General features: G+C 36.4%; 1 protein-coding gene across 8 annotated transcripts in view; it reads left to right on the top strand.

Moving 5' to 3' along the window:
• The window catches only part of LOC134527514 (trithorax group protein osa-like), a 251,358-nt gene that overhangs the window by 117,087 nt on the left and 120,101 nt on the right, over positions 1 to 14,170 (top strand). For all 8 annotated transcript variants that reach the window (XR_010074209.1, XR_010074208.1, XM_063360249.1 and 5 more), the window contains one exon: positions 5,447 to 5,700. Coding sequence is in view for 6 of the 8 variants with exons in the window: in XM_063360249.1 (XP_063216319.1) it covers positions 5,447 to 5,700 (254 nt within the window). In the remaining 2 variants the exon portion in view is untranslated. The remainder of the gene's footprint in view (positions 1 to 5,446; positions 5,701 to 14,170) is intronic.

Genomic DNA, 14,170 nt, shown 5'->3' with positions numbered 1-14,170 from the left:
AATTATAATGTTATGTTAATTTCTATATTATGATGGTACAGACTGTTCACAATAAGCTAAAGCATAATTGTTTGAAAGTCCTGATTAAATTATATTTTCAGTCAGTTTGTATCTTTCCGCTGCTTGTAAACATAAACATTCCCACCTTCTTTTATTTAGGCGTACAGCCGGCATGTCGAACAGGGAAAAAATGTTGGAAAAAGTGGCATTTTTGCTAGTCACTAAGGGGTACGAGTTTGTTGTATTTATTTTGTTCATTTTTTTTTTACAATCCAATTACGACAAGTCTTGGGGATATAGAACTTGTCTATTTTCATACATTCATTTTTTATTTTTTTTTTTATTTTACAGAGATACATGACAAGAATCTTATAATTATTTAAGCCTTGTCGCCAACCACTTTTTAAATAGGGCTGTAACGTATAACTTGTTGGCTTGACATTTGTTGAGGTATGTTCTGCCAAAAAAAAAAAAAAAAACTGGTAAAAATCCAACGATAGCGTAAATCAGAAAATGTAATCAAAACTACTGAGTCAATTCTACATACAACATTTTTGTAAGTGCCTCTTGGAAGTGAGAAGCTGAGAGGAAAATATTGTGCACCATTACCATTAAAGATGGCTTACCCAAAACTTAGTAGTTTGATAATATTACCAGATACACTTTCCCAAGTGATGTTAACAGTTGCTATTTTTTTTTCCTCTTTGCTGGTACTAGTAATAACAGAATTAGCACATAGGCTACATTCAATTTGTTGTAGAACTCATTTGAGTGTACCAACCATTATGTACATGTGCAATTTGCACAGAGTGCAACTTGTAGTTTGCATTGTTGCTTTGAAGAATAATTATACTTCACATTTGGATGCTTGTGGAAAATAAAATCGGCTACCTAGTTAGTGTTGAAAATTGGATAACAAGCTAATATAAAGGTAAGTATTCAGCCTATATAGTACTAAGAAATTAGCCTACATATAAGGCAGGGCTTAAGTTTGCCTATGTTATTAGACCTCACATTTTAATTGCACACACAGTAACATATGTAAGAATAGTACTGCAACAGCCACTTCACTTTATTTTTGAAACTATCCAGGCCTTTTTTTGTCGGTAGTCCCTCTTGCAATGCATGTAAGTTATACTGTATACACACAGTAAAGCCCATAATTTTATGACATGTAGGCTACGGTACAAACTGGGTAAGTAAGTTTCTGGTTTAATGGGTAAGTGCAAGTAATTTTTAAATAGGCATTACTAGCAATGGTATTTCTTAGGATGGGAGCAGTAAAATATTAATGAAACTGTAGAAACCAATTTGTGGGGAGGGGGGGGGATGCTATATCGTTGAGTTGCAGATATCTTTAAAACGTTTATGTTGATTTGGTGCACAGCTAAATTTTCATGCCAATGGAACCGGTGGATGAACTCAATTCAGCCTAAACAATTGGTTAAAAATAAACGCTACGATTTAACAGTAGGCTACATTATCCTACGGACGTGATAGCTTCAAATACTTACTACAGCAAATTACAACATATCTGTCCGACATTAGCATTGATAATACCTTATCAAAGTCTAATAATTTTATCATTTACTGTCAGAAGTCATTAATGAGACCGGTAATAGCAGAAATATACATACATAATTCATATTTATTACAGTATTTCGCCATCCTAAACATAATCAGCTGACTGAAATTCAAAACAACCACCCGCCATATTGGAACTTGAATGGCGAAACCTACTCGGCCTCACCATAGCTAGTTTATGCTCCATCTGTAACTTTCTCTAATCTCTGGTTCGCATCTCTCTGCTGAGGCACGTTATACAGTTTCACACATTGATGAACTACATCTATGGCACCTTCAACTGTTATGTTTTTATTGAAAAACATACTTTGTTTGCAGATGTGATGAGAATATTAAATATTTTCACGTGTAATTTATTTTATAGTTAGAGATGAATATTATTCCACAAGTCCAAAAAAATAATTCATATGAATTGGACGTGAGTTGAGCCATTTCATGCTGCAGTTAAGTAGTAGTGAAGGACTATTTTCGTAAAGGGTTTTGCTATACTGCCGGTACCGGTACTGGCACCGACATTTTAGCTGCGGTTCTCGGTGCCGGTTTAGTTTCTCAGTGCCGGTTAAAATGCTGAGAACCGTAGGAACCGAGAACCGATAACCTATTTACCTATACCTATACAACTGGCATGACCGCAGAAGCGTTCCAAGCATGGTGTGTGTATCGCACTGTGGCGGTGCTAAAATCGCACGGACTGGGACAATTTTCACTGTTAGAAAACAAAGGTTTTTAATGTCTGGAAGATTATCCCAAATCTGAAATTTGGTACAGAAGCAGTAAAAAGTATTCTTAGTAACATATAAAACGTTCACCGCCGTTAATCATTTTTGTCACACCAACAACGTGCAGTTAAATCCTAAATGATATTTTATGCAACGATCCAAAAAAAATTCATTTGATAAATGTAATATAGATACGTTAACTCTCAGTATGGTCACCAAAATAATCAAAAAACATTGCCATACATAATGACAGTAATAAAAATCACAAAGTTGTAACATCTTATCATTAATAGACAATTAAAATCATTGAAATTAAGAAAACATATTTTACTCAATTTTATGGAAATATAATTACAAATTACATAAATTTGAAGAGCCCGACATAAAAATTTATGAAATAAATGTTGTTGCGTATTTCATAAGTGTAAAATTGGTATATATTTTATGAGTCTGGTATGATTTTTTCTGACTGCTGGAGCATCCTGAGCTGCGTAGTGTGCCCAGCGCGAGCAACTCATAGCATCGCTGCATTGCGGTACACTACGCAGCTCAGAAGTCAGAATGCTTCAGTGGCCAGATAAATTATACCAGACTCTAAACAAATACACTAGTTTAAAGCCAAACAAATATGTAACAACGTTTATAAAAGCGTTTTTTCCCATTGAACTCATTATATTTATAATTTGTGTTTATTTTTCCATTAAATAGTATAATTCTGGTTTTATTAACTTTAACGATTTTACTTGTCTATCGATAAAAAGATCTAAGAATTATGTAATTTTTATCACTATAACCATGTAGGGCAATGTCTTTAGATTATTTTGTTGTTCATGTTGAGAGTACACTATAAAAATTGCATTTATGAAAGGCAATTTTGAAGATCATTGTAAAATTTTACCATTTTGGGCTTAAATGCACTTTTTGGTGTGATGTTCAAGGTTTGTGGCGGTAAACTTTTAATATGTTACTAAGATGTGTTTATCCTTCCACTGTACGAAATTTCAGCTTTTTTAATAATTTTTCAATGCATTAAAAAGCTTAAATTCATAGGAACGAAAATTGTCCTGGCCCGAGCGACTTCAACATCGCCGCAGTACAATGCACACTACCACACTCAGAACACTTCTGCAGTCAATCAATTATACAACTATCTTAACAAATATACCAATTTAAAGCTTAAAAAATACATAAATTTATTCATGTTAATTTTCATGTCAGTCAATTTATATAACTGTAATAAATAATTCCATTCTTCATATATTTGGATAAAAATCTTTTCCTAATATTATTAAAGAATTGCATGTGTAGTAAAACATATATACAAACTTTTAACATTTAATTTTATTACGTAAAAAGATGCTTTTTAACTATGGTTTTTTTTACTGAATGTCTACAATAGTAATAACGTTTACGGGTTGAAAATATTGTGGAGCGTTCTAGAAGCTATTATTTAGGACTTAACTGCATGTTTTTGGTGATACGCACAAGGTCTACAGCGGTAAACTTTCGGTATGTTATTAAGCATAATGTATTGAGGATGAATACTTTGTTTCCTGGTCGAATTATGGAGATTTAACGAAGGCTGCTAGCCAGCACACAATTCAACTTAAAATAGCTTAATCATTCTGCTAAATATTTTACAATAGACCCCTTAATTAATTTATTTTAGATAAAATAATTGAATTATAGTAATGATATAATAAAAGAGAAAAAAACCTGACTTTGTAGGTACTTGACGATTTATATTTTCGTACTTTTTATGAAGCATCAGACTAATTTTTTAAGATTTCAAAATTTTAACACATTTTCGGATAAATGCTTGGTTCAAAATCTTGCATTGTCTGGTTGAAAATAAAATGATGAATTAGGAATATAAACAATAATTTAAATAATATTTTTTAAATATAATATCTACCAACAGATATAAATTATTTAAGAGTTGATTTTTATATTGTGTAAAGACTCGTTCATAAAGGAAAACAATAGAAATGTGTGTGTGTGTGTACACACACATGTAAATTAAATACAATCTATCGTATAAAATAGATAAATAAGACCAAGTGTAATTGGTGACGCTATGTCGCGCCGGCTGTGAGAGTTACAACCGCCGCGCCACAGGAAGATACTTGCTGCGACACTCTGACCTCTCTATAACACAAACTTATTAACCTAGACTCTTTATAAAAAACACTACCTTAAAGCTTAAAGAATACACAGAAACATTTATAAGGAAATGTTTCGCATTAGGCTTTTCAGCTTTGTGTAAATCATATTTTTATCAGGGTGACAGATAAAAAAAAAGTATTTAATGATTTAATTGATGAATATCTTTTCATTAATATTATACTTTGACATATTTATAACACGAATATGTAAATAGCATTTCTAGATTAATTTGATAAGTTTACGGAGAGTCTACGTTGCAAACTGTATGAAAAAGAAGTATTTTAATGGACTTTTGCAAGTCGCTGTCATCTAGAATTTAAATGCACTTTTTCTGTGATATGCACAAGGTCTAATGCGGTAAACTTTCGGTTTGTTGTTAAGCATAGTCAACTCTACCACTGTGCAAAAATTCAGTTTTGGACAAATTTTTTCGATGTTTGTGCCTTTTTAACTCTTTGTTTCCTGGACTAAATGCCGTGGGGTAGCAGACAGGCGAACTCCAGCCGTGGCCCGCTTCGCTGGCCACCAGTTTTTGTTATTCCCTTGCCCCTTTTCGTTCGCAGTATGGAACGAAGGTCGTGTACGGCCGGAGAAGAGGGATAAGCCGAGTCACCCCTACCCCTCCTGTTGTTGTAAAATACGGAAGAACACAGCAGGGCAGGGGGGGAAGCTTGAATGTTTCTTCGAACCACCACGGCACTTGGTGGAAGAAACACAATTTTTGAGCGCGGCAGGGCATTTCAAGGCTATGTAGGCGGGCCCCTTAAATGATGAACGTTATATGCGGGAAGCATTTATAAATGCAAACGTTTTGAATGGGAAAAATTAACATAAAGATATTATGGAAGTGATCAAGGGAATAATTATTTCAATGTTATAAACGGGAAAACGTATTATGCGGGAAAGTCTTAAGCAAGATTTACTGTATAATGTTCAGTACATTTCAGCTGCCCGTTACCTGACGTGATGTGTTGCAGTGAGCCAGTTAGCGGGCCCGCCCCCTCACATGCTGGGACTGCCTCCACCACACCTCAGCTCGCAGCCCCAGCCACAGCAGCAGCAGCAGCAGCAGCAGCCGCAGCAGCAGCCGCCGCAACAGCTGATAGCCCAGCAGGTGCAGCTGCCTCCACCGGGAGTGCACATCCCCTCGCACCCCGGCCCGCTCGTGCCGCAGCAGCAGCCGCAGCCGCAGCCGCAGCCGCAGCCTCAGCACCATCACCAGCACGTACAGGTCCGTGCCGCGTGGCTCTACAGCATGGCCACTCCAGACTTTAGTCGCTGTGGTCTAACCTTCTTAAGGGGAGGGATGGACGGAACGATGCCACATTGGTGTTCAACAGTTTTTTTTCCTTGACTTTTAATATTGAAAATTTTCCTCAGAAAATGGTAAATAAAATTGACCGAAAGCTGTTTTTTTAATAAGTCTAAAACTTTGCAAAATTTTGGTATTAAGGCATAGAAGACATGTAAAAAGTCAGTCTATAAAATTTAGATTAGTTCTAAGATTCCCTTAAAAATATTTTTTAATGCCTTTTATTCTCTTTTAAAATAATTTATGCAGTCTATGTCTTAAAACTAGAGAATAAATTTTAATTTGTTAAAAAAAATTTAATTTGTTAAAACGTGTTAAAGCAGGCCTGCTGTTTTTGCGGTTTTTATCCGTTTTCACAGATATTTAAAGCTTAAAACGGACTAACGGATAAACGGCGACATTCGTGGATATTTACAACGCTTTGCCGATATTTTCAAATTTGAATTTCATTGGTGTAAATATTTACATTCAACTAGCTATTTGAAGTTGTCAAACCATACAAGCATCCAACGGTAAAGCAACACTCACATTAGGTGTAGTGCCATGGAACTTTCAAGCTTTTAACCACAAACCAAAAATATATACTCCCATATATCGTTTCATGAAGTACAATATCTATGGTTTTGGGGGAAATGTTTTTTGTTTGTTGAGTTAAACGCTAAGAATTGTCATGGCGTCAGGAAACATTTGATTTCTTTGCCATTTCAATGTTTTAGGTGCTGCATTTGTTTACAAACTTTTTACATTATTTAAGTAGTAGTTTTGGGCTTAGCTGATTGTGATGGAGAAAAAACGAAAGGCTTCGCCAGACAGGTCACTTTATTAACAGTGTTATCGTAAAGAATGTTAGCAAGAATTGAAATGGCTGAGGCGTGGCAAAACGGAATTTTCCGCTGTTTGTTTGACTTGCAACTCGGAACTGAACGTGACAAAGGGCGGCTTGAAGGAACTTTGGCGGCACGAAAATGTGCAAGTTCATGCGAAAAACCAACAAGCTGCTGATCAGAGTTGGTCTTTGGCGGTTTTTGTAACCAAACCGTATAAAATAATTGATGCGGAACTTTTATGGGCAAACTTCGTTTGTGAAAACAATTTATCTGTGAAACTCGGTGATAATTTCACGGAACTTGTCCCACAAATATTTCCAGATAGCGAAATCGCAAGAAACTTTCATTGTTCTCGCACTAAAACTAGCCAGATAATTATTCAATCTTTGGGTACATCAGCTGTTGATTATGTTTCCTATGCTATGAAAACACAATTTTTCACACTGATGAATGATGAATCAACTGATTTTACAGTCACTAGGCGGCAGTTTTTAGTGTTAGCAAAGTTCTTTCCGTCAGAGATTGTTGAAACTCAGCTGTACAAAGTAATAGCAAGTGAAGAAAATCTCTTTGCTTTGGTGAGCTCATTTGAAGAGGATGTTATTCCCTGGAAAAATTGTTTAAGTATTTCAGCTGATGGAGCAAAGGTGATGGTTGGATAATTCATTTCAATGCTATGCTATCCAGGGTGAAACAATAACAACAAGGCAATGTATGGTTCTTACATTGCACATGCCACGTGGCTCACCTGGTAGCATCTCATGCCTGCATTGAGCTGCCAGACATGTGTGAACAGTAGAGGTCTGTGAGTACTCAATAATCGAGCTCGAGCCGAGTACTTACTTCAAGCTCGAGTTCGGCTCGAAAAAATTGTTAGGCTAGAAAATTTCGAGCTTCAACAGTAGCATTTTTTTTGGCCGTAAAGCATTGTGACCGTGTTTACTATTTACGGAAGAAAATACAGTAAAACTCACGATGCTCCCGCATGGTAGGTTTTTTTTATATAAAGCGTTTAAATTGTCAGGGGTCTCGTCATTTACGCCATTAAATGTGTGATATAAAGTCCCGTTTAAAATTTTTCTGAAAATTTCTATCTCAAGTAGTAATGGCGCACGTAAATGTAAAGAAAAGACAAATGAACAACAACTTACGAATAAATATGGATGATGTACCATAACTACAGTACCAAGCCAGTATGTAGTTACACTAGAGTCCCGTTATAGCGAGGTGTCACGGTTCCGGGTTTGATCCTCGCTATAAATGAATTGGACAGATTTTGGCCCCCAAAAAATTAAAAATTGTGTTTAAACCTGTATAATTGGAAAATTTCTGTGAGCAAATGTGTGAATTCTCTTTAAAACGATACCCCACAAGTACGGATGCGATCACTGATTGCGTCAAAACAACCAGAGTACCCTACCACTAGGGTTCTGCGAATATTCGAAATTTCCGAATTCGAGTTCGAATTTTTTGATATTTGATTCGTCAATTCGAATCGAATTCATTTTACAATAATTCAACTTGCAAAATCTGGCCCGGATACACTAATATAAGATATCCCCCCCGCCACCAATGTTTTAAAGTAATGTAAATAGACGATTACAACTTTCACTTACAAAAATTATACAACGAAACCCCTTATTTACGTTACCGTTATTTACGTTTTCCCGTTATTTCAACCATTTTATTTCGGCCCGTTTTAACCTCATTTAATGTAATGCAATAAATTTCCGTTGTTTACAACGCGCCTATTGGTTTACGCAGTTTACGCCGTTCGTTCTGATAAAACTGCATACTAACTTAATTAATCATATTACAAAGTAATCTGATGTGTAAATCGTGTTTTAAAGACGTTTTTAAAAGTTATAAACTTCATCTTTAACGTCTCTAGAGTCGCTTTATACTGCTTATAAAACGTAAGCAGCGCCAGTTTGGTTGTGTTGATTCCTATATTACCGTATAGAGTGCGCGCACGTAGTGGAAGATTGATATCGATAGCTCGCAGACTGCATGCACGCACGCGCTCTGTCAGGAACGATCGTTATGCGTATAGTTACAAATCATGTTCTTGTTACGGGTATCTTTTTTTTTACGTTGAATAAAATTGTTTTATTGCATCACTCATTAATTTAAATTATTTGGTGTGCTCTCGCAAAGTCTATTTTTTATTTTTTAAATAAACATACTTTCCATTAATAGGTTTTGTTTTTATGGATTACTTTACTTTTTTCTCTCTCTCTCTCTCTCTCTCTCTCTCTCTCTCTCTCTCTCTCTCTCTATCTCTCTCTCTCTCTCTCCCTCCCTCCCTCCCTCCCTCCCTCCCTCCCTCCCTCCCTCCCTCCCTCCCTCCCTCCCTCCCTCCCTCCCTCCCTCCCTCCCTCCCTCCCTCCCTCCCTCCCTCCCTCCCTCCCTCCCTCCCTCCCTCCCTCCCTCCCTCCCTCCCTCCCTCCCTCCCTCCCTCCCTCCCTCCCTCCCTCCCTCCCTCCCTCCCTCCCTCCCTCCCTCCCTCCCTCCCTCCCTCCCTCCCTCCCTCCCTCCCTCCCTCCCTCCCTCCCTCCCTCCCTCCCTCCCTCCCTCCCTCCCTCCCTCCCTCCCTCCCCATAATAGTAGCACCCACGGTCTCACCCCTAATTTTCAAACTTGATTTTAGAATAAAATGTGCGATGCTTAACTGATAAAAACGGTAAATTTGTTATTTTTTTTGTACAACTTCCTTATGCTGTGATATTTTTATTAATATTTTTATCCTTGAAAGTCAAACATACTAAATAAGGTAAACTGTGATACTTATGGTCTTCCCTTTATTTTCACTTTCCCGCTTTTTTAATTCTTTTTTTTTTTTCCAATTTTTTTTTATATTCTCAAATTCGATTCAAAAAAATTCGAAACTCGTGAATTTTTTTGAAATTCGATTCGAACTGAAAAATCACAATTCGCAGATGTCTACCTACCACGCCACGTAATTATAACATCTCGGCCCGCGGCCAACGCAGCATTTTCCTGCTATCTATTGTCGACGCGGGCTGTCTGCTGGCGGCCATGTTGGTTTGGGACGTTGCAACAGGCAGCGCTAGTGTGGCGCGACAATTTAATTCCTTACAAAAAAAGCAGGAGTGCGGCAACGCACGTACGCCTCAAACGAAACAGTCGCTGGAAAACTATACTTTTTTCATTTAAAGAAACCTGTAAATTTTTTTGAAAATAAATTTGGGATTAAACTCAAACCATCACCACCCCTTTCCTGGACAGGTTCCCCAACAACTGACCGAAACAAAAGTTACAAGAGAACTGTCCTAGCGATTCGGAAATAATTACGGTAGTGCCTACTATTTGTCAGATAGTAAAATAAATAACGTTACGTGTTTGTAAACGTGTCAGGACTGAAATAATTCCAAACAAGTTTATAAATATTTGTGTATTATTAACGCGATCAATTAGCAACAAGTATAAAGACGACTCTGACTTTTTTTGGCCTAACATAGTTATAAACAATGTTATTATTCGTTAATGAAAAGGTTCCAACAAATTAATTAAGAGCATTTATATTTTTTTTAAATAAATGCATATTGTTACGTTTAATGGCGGAAAAAAATAGATTTTGTCTATTTTCTAAATAATAAAAAGTGAGTACAAGTATTATTCAAAGGCTTGGTTTATTCAAGTCGAGCATACCTTGGCCTTGAAGCCAAGCGGAAGTTTGATAAAAGAAAGAAAGGACGGGATTCTATTTTTAAAGCCACGCACTTAGATAGCGACTGCAAGGCTGAAGAATGTGACAGGTGTAAACGCCAAGTGGTGAGCGAGAGGGGTGGAGATAAAGCAGACAAATAACAAAGGCGCGCTTCACGCGATCACGCCGTAAATTCCTCAAAAATACCTCGTTAAGGGCGCGGTTCAAGTCGAAAAAATCGTCACTGTTCCGAAACATTATTTTGCGGTTGTGATGTCATTAGGGGTCTCAAAGCGATGTCCCCCACTACTCCGCGCGCTTGTATTTAGGCTAGGGCCGGTCCCAGCGCGGTTCAGTCGCGAGAGAGTCGTCGAGTGGGGAGGTTGTATTTCTTCTATCTTTGGCCTTGAAACTCGCGCTCGCGAGCTCTGGGAAACCTCCCTTCTCCCCTCGTCCATGAGAGCCTACCGCCTCCGCGCAGCGTTGCCAGACTGCTCCCTCCCCTCCCAGGGGCGCGCGGCTGTCTGACCCAGGCGGCCGGCTGAACGCGAGGATGAGGCAGCGAGTGGATGGTACAAACAATATATCAAAAGCATTATTATGAAAGACACATTATCTTACACTACGATTATATTCTCACTATCCTTTTATGTTGATTTGCAAGTGACGGTAGACATTATGTATTTCATAGCCAAATATTTGTTGCGTCGTCCATTATTTCCCTGCAGCTGTCACTGCTAGTAATTCTGTTGGTAAATAACCTTTAAAAATAAACTTCACGAAGGTTTTTAAGTTACAATTATGTACTTTAATTATCCTACAAAAATTTTACATATATCTGGCGGCACATTATATTTAGTGTCACATCATGAAACAGTATAAAAATGAGTAGAAACTAATAAGCGAATTAAACAGCTTCATAAACATACCTTCTGATACAGTTAGCGGCTACATAAATATTCTATTAGACATGTTTTAACTTGAAATGCCTCTTGAGTCTTATGCAAGTACACATTCAATAGGTAGTATGTCACATATGAGAATTTCGCAAGAACAGTATGTCAAGATCCAATATACAGTATGTATATAAAATATATATACATACACACATATATATAATATTTACACTATCATACATGATTCATGAAATGATCACTGTGAAAAGAAGGGCGATTTTGATGGGATAAAATTACTGTATAAAACATACTTAGTATTAATTATAGAAGAATATAAATTGAAACTGTTACCATTGTTAAAAAGTCTCATTTTATGCCAACCCAATTCAAACATATCAAAGTTGCAATTTTTGCAAAGTAACATTTTGGTGGTGTGACAAAACTCTTCGCAGTACATGACATATCACTAATTAATTATACAAAAACTTGAGTGTGACTACATACTAAAATATAAAACACTAGTAATACAGCAGTTATAATTAAAATTATTAGTAAAAAGAATGTAAGTTACAAGCATTTAATACAATGTTAAGCGGTACAAAAATAATTAAAGAAATACAGTACATAGAGTTTGTTTAATAACTGTAAAATATTTAGATTTTGCTGGCTGTTATTAGCGGGTTTTTTTTTTATTTACATTTTATTTAAGTACAACGTTTTTCCCACATTGTCATCTTCAGTGGCAGTACGCAAATAATATATTTTATATTTAAACCACGTTAATAGTATTCACAGTAATAGAGAAATTATAATGGATAAGCAAGATATAACATGATTCTATCATTTATTTTATTACATATCAAGAAATAAATTTTGAGAAATAACACATCTAGTTTTAGTTTCCTGATTATCCCAATCCCACACTGTTTAATGAAATTGGTTGGTCACATTAACTTTCAATGCAATACCGCAATATTTAAACATTCAATCCATTTAAAATCCAGAGTGCCTTGTTGTGTAAATATTGTGCAGGAATTCAATACGTAATATGAGCTAAAATCGACATGAGAATGGAGGTGGCAATAATATAAGGCAGCAATTAATGTCCAGGCATAGACGCAAATCATAGGCCCGATGAAATTAGTAGTAGTAACCAAGTTACCCTATATTAATTTACAAATTTCGGAACAATAAATGCAAATAATTAGAAACATATGAATTAATCTACAAAAACAAACCACATCAAAATACTCACATTTGCAACAAAAAAAATTGTTTTCTCTAAAAGTACCATAGCACGCATGCGGAACAGACATTGGAAAAATGTATACACAGCACTTCAAATTATTGTAATACGCAAATCATGTTTTGCAGGGGACCAACATTTGTAAGATGCAATGTCTTAGTAGGCATGGGCCAGCCAGTAACATGGAGACAGATGGTGTTACAATCTCACATGGAAGCATACATAAGTCGGATATTCTCCTGAATAAGATCATCAGGGCCGGATTTAGAGGTCTGGAGGCCTCGGGGCAACAGAGGAGCGGAGGCCCCCTGGACCCAAATTATTTTCCAAATAAAATGAAACATTTTTTTCAGTCGAGTTTTCCAATAATTAATTTATTTTGAAATCAAGTAGATTTTCTTAGTATTTGAAAAAAAAAACATACATAAGTACTAGTGTTTACTTGTCGGAATTTGAAAGATTTTTTTTCCGAAGTCTCTATTGTGGGGGCCCTCCGTTTGTGGAGGCCCTCCATTTGTGGAGGCCCCGGGGCTTTCGCCCCGGTTGCCCTCCCCTAAATCCGGCCCTTAAGATCATGCTACAGCTGTTGCTACTGACCCTCCAAATACATAGTAGTTGTCACTGGCCATGTTTGCGGACCCACATTATGGTTCCAAACGTTCTCGTTGAACGAACAGTCTAGATGCCTTGCGTGTTCACTGGACTTGGCTCGGAGGGTCACAGTCCTCTGCTACTATGACCTTACTCTTGTGTATTGCAGCTATAAATTATTGAGGGATACGTATGTCCGAAGTGGTACATCCGCGCATGTATTCTGCATAAAACGCGAATGGGACACATGTTAGGCTACTGCGATACAGTGCGACAACCTTTGTTGTACGAATACTAGCACCATTCGCTCATGCAGTATTTTTTGTATGTTTTAAGAAATGAGTTTATTTTAACTGCTTGAAATAAAGGCTAATAAATAAATTACAAAAAAACAAACGTTTCAGTGTTGCATAATCATATAACAATTAAGGTTAATTACTTTGGTGGCTTTTTATATTGTAGGCAGATATTGCATTTCACTTCATAGGCCGTAATTTTTAACTTTGAATTCCGAAAATATGAAAAGAGTGATTCACTAAGGTAACATTAATTATCGGTATAAAAAGTAAAACGAAAAAGTTCTGCATGAAAAATGTTTTAAACACTGTTATATTTAAAATGGTCAAATGTCCATTATCTTGACAGTAATGAGTCAGTGTCAAAGGTATCACGGTAATTTATTACGACTGAAATAACAAGTACCTATTTCACAAATATCAGCAGAGATAAAAAAAAATTATGCACAGTCTGCTACTAATCAAGTGTGTAATATCTTAAATGCTACAGGAAAACTGACAGAAAGCCATTTATAAAAGTGGGGATTTCATGTTTAAAAAAGAGGTTTACATCCCCGACACTGAACGTCACGTTATGTCTCATCCGAAAATCGGACGCTTAGCAAGTGGTATTTTAAGACTAATTTTAGAAACTGAAGCCAGTAGTATATTAGTGTGATTACTTTCCTTTTAAGTCATGGAAACATTACCTTAGTTTCAATTACAGTAACCTTCAAAACATTTTATTACTAATTTTTATATTTTAAGCACAACATTTCCTGTAGAATTACCTCAACGAAAATCGTGAATCATTTAAAACAGTAGCTACTACTATAATAGCTGTGAAGGTGATACAGGTTTGATTCCAGGTCGGATAAACAATT

The sequence above is a fragment of the Bacillus rossius genome, chromosome 1 (genome assembly GCF_032445375.1).
Source record: "Bacillus rossius redtenbacheri isolate Brsri chromosome 1, Brsri_v3, whole genome shotgun sequence".
NCBI lineage: Eukaryota > Metazoa > Arthropoda > Insecta > Phasmatodea > Bacillidae > Bacillus > Bacillus rossius.
Note: the sequence above shows the minus strand (reverse complement) of the source record. Positions and strands in the feature narration are given on the sequence as shown.